We start from the raw sequence: 11,157 nt of genomic DNA, 5'->3' as shown, positions 1-11,157 counted from the left end.
ACACTTTGTTCTGGTTCCCTTGAGAAGCATCAGAAACAAGCAGGGAGAACGTAGATTAAAGAATCTGAAAACACATCACTGTAGGAATAAATTAACATAACACAGCCCTGACAGGATCAGATAAAGTCCATTGCTAAGCTTGTGATTTCAGTGCCATCAAAATCAGATGGTACTCTGGAGATTCCTGAGGAAACAGTGTATACAGAAGACAACTAAGAATGGTTTAATTTTACCATCATATTGGTTTAACAAATAGCAATTGTGAATAGAAGAGAAATTATCAATGCAAACAGATGCAGAACTATCATTGTGTCTAGTAATTGACCAAACATAGATTGTCACAGAAAATTGCAGTTTAGCCTTAAAGAAGTTTTCTTTCTATTTCAGATTAATTCAGTGTAATTCCTGTTTATGAATGATTGATTCAATGCCTTTACAACAGAAAGAAATGTTAGTGAAAATATATGTTGCCCTCCTACTAAATACTATGTCTTATGGGTTTGATTTGTCATACCGTGTTAAAGAGGCTCAGAGGCCAGGCATTTATGTTGGTGACCTCGCTACAGATACAAACCTCTTGGATAAAATTACCGTAAAAGACCGTAGTGCAATTTGGTTCAGTCAGCTTCACCAGAAGCAGTCTGACAGCAATTCCCAGTTGTTCAATATCAGCAAATCAGGTGAAATCTATACAGCTCAAAAATTAGATGCAGAGTCACTATGTAAATACAACACTCCATGTTTTGAAATGGTGGACATTGCTGTACAGAACCAGCTTGCTTTCATCAAAATACTTGAAATGAAAATCATAATCGAAGATGTTAATGATAACTATCCTGAATTTCCCACAAGAGAGATAGTTCTTCATTTTTCTGAAGCTGATAAGAAAGGGACAAGCAAACCAATTCAAAATGCTATTGACAGGGATGTGGGTGTTCTAAATTCCCAGATCAAATATCAGTTAAAAAAACAAGGAAATGAACCATTTATTCTATCGATTGTTAAAAAAGTGGATGGTAGTGCTAAACTTGGAATTGTTTTAGAACAAGGTGTTGATCGAGAGACAAAAGATAATTATGTTCTTCAGCTTATCGCTGAAGATGAAGGATTGCCACCAAAGAGTAGTTTTCTAAATGTGAAGATATTGATTGAAGATGAAAATGATAACTCTCCACTCTTTAACCAAAATATTTACAATGTTTCTATAAATAGTAATCATCAGAAAAATATACCTATTGTACATTTAACTGCCAATGATTTAGACATTGATCAGAATGGAAATGTCTCTTATCATTTCGGTTCTAAGACATCAAAAAACGACCAAATTTATTTTAAAATAAACGAGGCCACTGGCGAAATATTTTTGCAAAAGAGTCTCCTGCAAAGAGCCAAAAAGGTTTACAAGTTGTTTGTTGAAGCTACTGATGGAGGAAATCCTCCTTTGAGTTCCACTGCCATTGTTCTAGTCTATGTCATCAACCAACAGAACAATGCCCCTGTCATAGACATGAACTTTATTTCTCGCTCTAAAGAAAATAATGCAATGGTGTCTGAAGCAATCAAAGTTGGAGGATTCATTGCATTTGTTAAAGTCTCCGATGAAGATATTGGTAGAAACAGTGAAGTATCATGTGACCTTCAGCATGAAAAACTTCAGCTAAGAAGCCTTGGAAAAAACAAATACAAAATTGTTGTGAAGAATTTAATCAACAGAGAAACTGAAAGTAGCATTGAAAGCACAATAATTTGTGAAGACAAAGGATCTCCCCCTTTAAGAACTGAGAGAAAATTTTCCATCCAAGTGAAAGATGTCAATGATATACAGCCTCAATTTACCAAAGATACTTTCAAATTTTTAACATATGAAAATGAAGAGCAAAATTTTCCTGTAGGTTTTGTTAATGCTACAGATGAAGATCTGGGGTTAGGAGGTCAGCTGAGTTTTTCTTTATTTAATGAAAGAGGAATTATTTTACCATTTAAAATTTCTGATTTTGGATTTATTTCAGCAACTCAGTCTTTAGATAGAGAGCGACAAGATGTTTACAAATTTAAAGTATTAGTAAGAGACAATGGTACACCATCTCTTAACAACACAGCAAATGTTGTTGTTGAAGTTATGGATAAAAATGATAATGCTCCCTATTTTACTTTCCCTAGTGTTAACCCTTTCACTTTAGATGTCCATTACCATCCGCAGAGTAACAGTGACATCACAACATTAAGAGCTTCTGATAGAGACAGTCATGTAAATTCCTTCCTCAGGTATGAAATACTTGGAGGCAATAACAAACAGTTATTTACAGTTAACCCTTACACAGGAGTTTTGTCATTCTCTCGTACAGTTTACCAAAATGATGCTGGATCATATAATCTAAAATTAGCAGTCAAAGATGGTGGTACTCCAGTTTTATCAGCAACCACCACACTGTCTTTGACACTAACTGTTAGCAATACAACAGCCAAAATGTACACAGCTGAAGACACAGAATCAGACAACAGAATACATATTAACTTGATGATTATTATAGTAGTGGCTGCAGTGATAGTTTCTGTGGCTATTGTAGTTTCTGTAATTGTATGTATAATACATAAAAGAAATCAAAAAGAAAACCATTATGGTGCTCCCCAAGACTTTGTTGGTGAGAGAAGACCATCAGGATACGTTTGTGAACAAGACTCTCCAAAATATGATGTTCCTGTTGCAATCTTATCAGATCCAAAACAACAAGCAAGAAATACTCAATCAAATCTTATTAGACACGTTTGTCAACCTGATTACAATCCAGGACAGAGTTGGAAAGGATCTTCACCTCATATTCAAGTCCAAAACAGAACAGCTGACTCAAGGCAGGTGAGTACTATTAACATTCCTTTCAATTACTTTTCCTTGTTCAAGAAGTTCACTAGGTACATGTCTATTGATTGATCTAATAATACCTTTGATGTTGCTAAAACTCTGTGAGACTAGTTAAGTGACTTATCACAAATTATGAAAACTTTCATTTAATCAATTTAACCAAATGATAATTTGTATCATTTCCCCTTTTTTTCTAAACTATAGTTATGTTTCGAATTACAAAAATCAATATATATATATATATATATATATAATATATATATATGTGTGTACATGTATACACAATATACATATAAATATATGTGTGTATATATATATATATATGTGTATATATATATATATATAATATATATATATATATATATATATGTGTATATATATATATATATATATATATGTATATATATACATACACACACACATATATGTGGAGGCGCAATGGCCCAGTGGTTAGGGCAGTGGACTCGTGGTCGTAGGATCAAGGTTTCGATTCCCAGACCAGGTGTTGTGAGTGCTTATTGAGTGAAAACACCTAAAGTTCCTCAAGGCTCCGGCAGAGGGTGGTGGCGATCCCTGCTGTACACTTTCACCACAACTTTCTTTCACTCTTTCTTCTGTTGGCCTGCTTGCTTAGCCAGCAGAGTGGTATCATTTGTAGGCTAAAACAATGTGAAGCGCATTGTGACCAGCGATGTGTAACACCATCTGATAGCCTGGTCGGTCACATGATATATATATATATGTGTGTGTGTGTGTGTGTGTATATATATATATATACACACACACTCACATATATATATATAGTTTTCAACTAGCAATAACCACGCTTCGGATTTACCTCATTGGCCATATATATATATATATATATATATATATATATATATACAATATATGAGGTCTGATCAATAAGTATTTGGACTGTTGCCATAGTAATGAAGCTAAAGCATGAAGAGTAAAGTTACTTGGCAAAGATTGTTCTTGAACCCTGCTGTGCATGCACATTAAGTTTTGATGTTCTAGCTCATTTCTGCTGTTTACAGCAGTCCTTAGAAGGAAGGTGTGTAGCATGCAATCGTCGCACTGATCATGACAGAGTAAGTTGTCATGTCGATACCTACTCAGAGGCCTACACAAAGTTGCAGAAAGTGCTTGAAGAGGAGTGTATGAGCCACACAGAAGTCTATGAGTGGTTCAGACGTTTCCGAGATGGCTGAAAATATGTTAATATTGATGAACGTTCAGGGAGACTCACCACCAGCAGAACTGATAAAAACATCACAGATGTGCATGCAGCTATGAGGGGAAATAATCGAATCACCATCCATGAATTATCAGGGAATGTGCAGATTAGTTACAGTTCAGTTCAGTCCATTATCGCAGAAGATTTGGGTATGAGATGCGTGTCTGCGAAGTTTGTGCCAAAACTGCTTTCAGCTGATCAAAAGGACACTCGGGTTTCAGTTGTACAAGATCTCCTTGATTGTGTCGAGAACAATGAAAACTTTTTGAAAACTTTGCATAGACCTCTGAGCAGGTATCACCAAGCTTTTGGCAAAATTTGATGCAGATTCTCTGCTCAACTTTCTCTATTATGCCTAGTGCAATGATCACACACTACACACCTTCCTTCCAAATACTGCTGTAAACAAGGAAAGTCAGCTAGAATGTTAACAATTAGTGCCCATGCACAGCAGGGTCCAAGATCAATCTTTGCCTAGTGACATCACTCTGTGTATTTTAGCTTTGTTACTATGGCAAGAGTTCGGATACTTATTAATCAAACCACATATATGTATATAAATGTATGTATGCATATATGTGTGTGTGTATATATATATATATCGTATGTGTGTGTGTATATATATATGTATGTATATATGTATACACAATATATATATACATATATATATATATTGTGTTTATATATATATATATATTATACATATATAAACACAATATATATATATATAACTGTATGTATATATATACATATACAATATATATGTGTATAGATGTATATATATACACACAATATATATCTATATAAATGTATGTATATATATATTTATATATATATATATGTATATATATATATATGTACATAAATGTATGTATACAATATATATGTACATAAATGTATGTATACAATATATATGTATATAAATGTATGTATACATATATATATATATATATATATATATAATATATATATATATATATATATATATATATATACAATATATATGTATATAAATGCTGAGTTGAACTGAAACTGAATTTATATAAAACTGACAATTTTTAGCCATCTGTGTACCATACTTAACTCAAATACATTGTGAAATCACAAATTAACGGCAGTATTCACCTGGAAATAATATATCTTATGGACACACTGTATTTTAAAATACAAATATATCAGCAGCAAACAGGAATCATTCAGAGTGGAGGTGAGAATGCTAGTTGCACAATTCTGCTTCTTTCGTCTTTGTTGTAGTACATACTCACTACCAACCACATCCTAATACTATATGTCACTACTGATATGCATAAACAATGATTGAAAAATCACTGATGTAGCAATCAGCTGCCCTGCTGAATAAAAATCCATTATATGCAACAGAAGCAGTATTAGATTTAAATAGCCATCTGTACATCATACTTAATGCAAATACATCAAGTAAAAGCAAATTAACTGCAGTATTCGTTTAGAGATAATATTTCTTATGGATTTGATATGTTTAATAACACAAATGTTTTATAAATTTGTATTTGAATTTTGAATTTTGATATTTTCCTTGTATATAGTTTTAATTTTGGAAATTAAATTTAACAAATTAGTGCCACATGATTTTGGTTCTTGTAAACATTTCAGTTTCAGTTTCATTTATCATAAGTTTGTCCCAATCCTAAATACTTCCACTTGGAAGTAAATATAACTGTTAAAAGTAAAAGAAAGTTCTATCTAGTAAAAGAAAGAGACTATCTTGAAACCCCCCATTTTTGGACGCAAGTTTTGTAACAACACAGACAGAACTATGTCTAGAGTATGTATATATGTATGTATGTATGTACGTATGTATGTATGTATGTATATATATATACACACAAAGGAATACAAAAAATGGGACAAGAACACAAAACATCCAGACAGATGATACAAAAGAGGGACAAGAAAAAACACGCCCGGGTCATTTGAAGTTTTCATTCCTCAGTTGAGTTTGAGATTATCTTTAAACTGGTACACACACATATACATATATATATATATATTTATATATATATATGTATATATATATATATATATATATATATATGAACAAGATGAATAGATTCAGAAAGTTCTTTTATTACACTAATTCACAATTATTTCATCTAAATTCAATCTTGAAGCACCCAGAACACACTGTAAAGTGGTTGGTGTTATGAAGTGCATCCAGCTGTAGAAACTTGCCAAACAAACAATTGGACTCTGGACAGCTTCATGGCTGGCCAGCTCCAGTAAAACCATCTCAGCCATGCCAGCATGGAAAATGGACATTAAACGATGATGATGATGATGATAATATGCAAATATTTATTCAAGAGGAGTCATGGACATGTGTCAAAATTTGTCTCTTAACTTTTATGCATAATTCTGAAGAATCAAATTTCGATATATGCCAATAACACCTCATGAATAGATAGTTACTTATCACATGATATAGCAATATACATGAGATTGAATTCAGATGAAACAATTGTAAATTAATGTAATAAAAATACTTACTCATTACATTTTCCTTTTTTGTAATTGTAAAAACTCTACAGATATGTTTTTCTGAGAGCCTGAATTCATGGATGAGCTTAATATGGTACCCTTCAGGGTTAACAAACGAATGAAAATATTACAAGCATGGTTGTGTAGTATGAAGTTTGCTTCCCAACCACATGGCTCTGGGTTCAATCTCATTGCATACATTTTGGGCAAGTGCCTTCTATTATAGCACTGGGCTCACCAAAGCCTTGTTAGTGGCTTTTGGTTGACAGAAACTGAGAGAATCTTATCATGTATGTATGTATGTACGTATGTATGTATGTATGTATGTATCTATCTATCCATCCATCCATCCATCTATCCATTCATCCGTCCATCCATCCATCCATCCATCCATCCATCCGTCCATCCGTCCATCCATCCATCCATCCATCCATCTATCTATCTATCTATCTATCTATCTATCTATCCATCCATCCATCCATCCATCCATCCATCATCCATCCATCCATCCATCCATCCATCCATCTATCTATCTATCTATGCATCGTTATGTTTTTGTTTGTTACCCCACCACCATTTGACAATCAGTGTTGGTTTATTTATGTCCCTGTAATTCGCAGGGGTTTTGCAGAAAGACACCAACAGAATATGTACCAAAATTTAAAAATACATTCTGCAGTTGATTTGTTGAACTAAACCCTTTGAGCCGGTGCCTCAGCAAAACCATAGCCCAATGACTGAAACAAGGAAAAGATTAAAGATAAAAGATATATGAGTTATGTGTGTGTACATATGTGTGTGCATACATATATATATGTGTGTGTGTGTGTGAATACAGATACACACACACAGACACACACACACATATATATCTATCTATCTATCTATCTATCTATCTATCTATATATATATATATATATATATATATATATGTATGTGTCTGTGTATTCATTCATACATACATAACATACATAGTGCTCTCTCTCCTATTTTCTTTATCTCCTTTAGTCTCTATCTCTCTCTATCAATTCACATCTTTGATTGTCTCTTTAGCTGTCCTTTTGTTTATAACTCCCTCACTATGAATATTTTATCTCTCTATCCTTTAACAAATCAGACAAATACACACCACTACTTTCTCAGCAAATTCTAGTAAATTATATTTGATTACCTATCTACCCACATGACTGCTTATTTTATTATCTATTTGTTAATTTGACTGTTTATTTGTGTATTAATCTACTTCAGTGTCTCTCTTTCTTGTATATCTGTCAGTCCAGTAGGCAATCCAGTCACCCTTTCTCCTACCTATATCAATTCACCTGCCCCCTGTGTTAAATGTCCAATTATTTATTTTGATGTGCAAGCCTATGTTTTATGTCTGATTGTTTCTTTGCATATATGTATGTATTAATGTACCTTTGTACAAATATATGTGTGTGTGTGTCTGTGTGTGTGTATCTGTATTCACACGCACACACATACGCACACATATATGCAAACACACACACATGCATACACACCACACATACATAGAAAATATATCTATGAATACATATGTATACATAGATATACATACATACGTGTATGTGTGTGTGTATACATACATATACGTGTATACATATATTTGTGTGTGTATACATAAATGTATGTGTATACATATATGTGTGTGTGTGTGTATATATATATATATATATATATATACCAAATATTGTATATTTTATATATTCATATATTGTATATACATATATAAATATACATACAACATATATACAAAGAAACATACACACATGTATGCACTCATACATATGTTAATATATACACATACACACAAACACAGTTTTATTATATACTTATTTATATTTCCTTATATCTATGTATTAATGTGTCTTTTTATCTATTTCTATATTTTCTTGGCTGTCTCAGACTTGCTGTGCATCCATACATCTGCGTTTATATCTATTTTTGAAACATTATATCTCCCTTGATTTAGCAAGTAGATTTTATCTGCCTATCCACCCATCTTTCTCTTTGTCTCTCTATCTGTCTGTATATCCAAAGATCTGGACATGTGTCCTCTGTCCAGAAATATATACATCACATGCATACTTCCCTCTCATTTATGTGTAAAGGAATGTATAGAAGCATAGTCAAGTACTGCAAAAGCATTTTTGCTTCCACCTTGCCAATAACAATAATAATAATAATAATAATAATAATAATAATAATAATAATAATAATCCTTTCTACTAAAGGTACAAGCCTGAAATCTAGCAGGAGGGGACTAGTCAATTGCATTGACCCCAGTGTTTTCCTGGTACTTAATTTATCGACCCCAAAAAGATGAAAGGCAAAAGTGACCTCAGCGGAATTTGAATTCAGAATATAGTGGCCGACAAAATACCGCAAAGCATTTTACCCGGCATGCTAATGATTCTGCCAGCTTCCTGCCTTAATAATAAAATTAATAATTATAATAATTATAATAATAATAATAATAAAATAATAATAATAATAATAATAATAATAATAATAATAATAATTATCTTGGCACAAGGCCAGCAACTTCCAAGCAGTAAGTTGATTGCATCAACCCCAGTATCCAGGTAGTACTTAATTTATCAATTCCTGAAAAGATGGGAGCCAAAGATGACCTCAGCAGAATTTGAACTCAAAATGTAAAGATGAAAGAAATGCCACTAAGCATTTTGCCCAGCATTCTACCGATTCTGCCAGTTCACTGCCTTAAATGATAATAACAATGGTTTCAAATTTTGGCACTAAACCAGCAAGTTTTCAGAGTGGGGTAAGTCAATTACATCGACTGCAGTGCTTGGCTGTTACTTATTTTATCGACTCCGAAAGGATGAAAGGCAAATTCAGCCCCAGTGACATCTGAACTCAGAAAATCAAGACAAACAAAATCTCATTGACAATTCTGCCAGCTCATTACCTTAAATAATAACAATGATACTAATAATTATGGTTTCAAATTTTGGCCCATGGCCAGCAATTTAAGGAAAGGGATTAAGCTGAGTACATCGACCCCAGTACTCAACTGGTACTTATTTTATTGACCCTGGAAGGATGAAAGGCAAAGTTGACCTTGGCAGAATTAATGATAATAATAATTCTTTCTGCTATAGGCATAATACATGAAATCTTCAGGGAGGGGTTTAGTTAATCACATCGACCCCAGTACTCAACTGGTACTTATTTTATCAACTCTGAAATGATGAAAGGCAAAACTGACTTTTGCAGAATTTGATAGATGAAAAGCTGCTTGATATTTCAGCTGGTGCGTTAACAATAATAATAATAATAATAATAATAAATAATAATAATAATAATAATAATAATAATAATAATGGTTTCAAACTTTCAGCATGAAGCTAACAATTCTGTGGGGAGAGGTGTTAGTAGATTATGCCAACTCCAAAAAGAAGAAAGGCAAAGTTGACCTCAGCAGAATTTGAACTCAGAATGCAAAGAGCCAAAATAAATGCCACCAAGCACTTTCTTCAAAGCCCCATGGGATTCTGCCAGCAAGTAGCAGCCTGATGATGATGAAAATGGTGGTGGTTTTTGGTGGTGATGGTGTTTAGTGTGGGGAAGATTTCTGACGTTGGCTCATAGCTGCAATAAATTTTTGAGGAGGTAAGGGGGTGTTTCTGATTAAATTGATTGCGGTACTTGAATAATATTTCATTTTATCGATCCCTAAAAGGATGAAAGATAAAGCTGATCCCATTGAGATCAAAATTTACAATGTTTAGGGACTTAACAAAATATCACAAATGCATTATAGACGACACTCTAATGAGTTCTGCTGCTGCTACTACTACTACTACTACTACCACTACTACCACCACTACTACCACTACTACTACTACTACCACCACCACCACCACCACCACCACCACCACTACTACTACTACTACTACTACTACTGATGATGATGATGATGATGATTCCTTTTATTTGCCACAGTGGTATTAGATCAGGGAGACATTACAAGAGCAAGATTACAATTTGTGTGATGGGGTTTGCATAAAAGATAAGGGAAAGAAAGGGCAAAGAAGTTGAAATGAGCTAAAAGAATGCATGATATAGAAAATATGTAAACATGTCTATGATGCAATCCTCCTAAAACAAGAGAACCTATTAATAATAATAATAATAATAATAATAATAAGAGCATTGTCGATGTGAGAACTATTACTACCCATGTATTTTAATTTAACTTAAAAAAAATTTTTTTTAAATGAACGAACTATTGAGTTTAGTTTAATGGCCTACCAATGTATACTATGAGTCGGGAAGACACTCGGCAAGAAATGGAAGCAAATTTGAAAGAAGAAAAAAAAAAAAATAATAATAATGGTTTCAGATGTTGGCATAATTTCATGAGAAGTCGATTGCATCAAGCCCAGTGCACAACTGGTACTTATTTCATAGCTCCCCTGATGATAATAATAATAATAATAATTATAATAAAAGAATGCTTTCTAATCGATGTGTCAACACCAACAGACAACAA

At 33.0% G+C, this 11,157-nt stretch overlaps 1 protein-coding gene and 1 long non-coding RNA gene across 8 annotated transcripts in view; one reads left to right on the top strand and one right to left on the bottom strand.

Annotated features, from left to right (window-relative positions):
- The window catches only part of LOC115219537 (protocadherin beta-15-like), a 177,645-nt gene that overhangs the window by 23,396 nt on the left and 143,092 nt on the right, over positions 1-11,157 (top strand). For all 7 annotated transcript variants that reach the window (XM_029789729.2, XM_036509243.1, XM_029789731.2 and 4 more), the window contains exon 2: positions 388-2,854. In XM_029789729.2, coding sequence (XP_029645589.1) covers positions 416-2,854 — 2,439 coding nt within the window. In that variant the 5' untranslated portion in view covers positions 388-415. The remainder of the gene's footprint in view (positions 1-387; positions 2,855-11,157) is intronic.
- The window catches only part of LOC118766071, a 28,370-nt gene that overhangs the window by 14,487 nt on the left and 2,726 nt on the right, over positions 1-11,157 (bottom strand). The gene's annotated exons all lie outside the window — the stretch shown is intronic.

This window comes from Octopus sinensis, linkage group LG14, assembly GCF_006345805.1.
Source record: "Octopus sinensis linkage group LG14, ASM634580v1, whole genome shotgun sequence".
NCBI lineage: Eukaryota > Metazoa > Mollusca > Cephalopoda > Octopoda > Octopodidae > Octopus > Octopus sinensis.
Note: the sequence above shows the minus strand (reverse complement) of the source record. Positions and strands in the feature narration are given on the sequence as shown.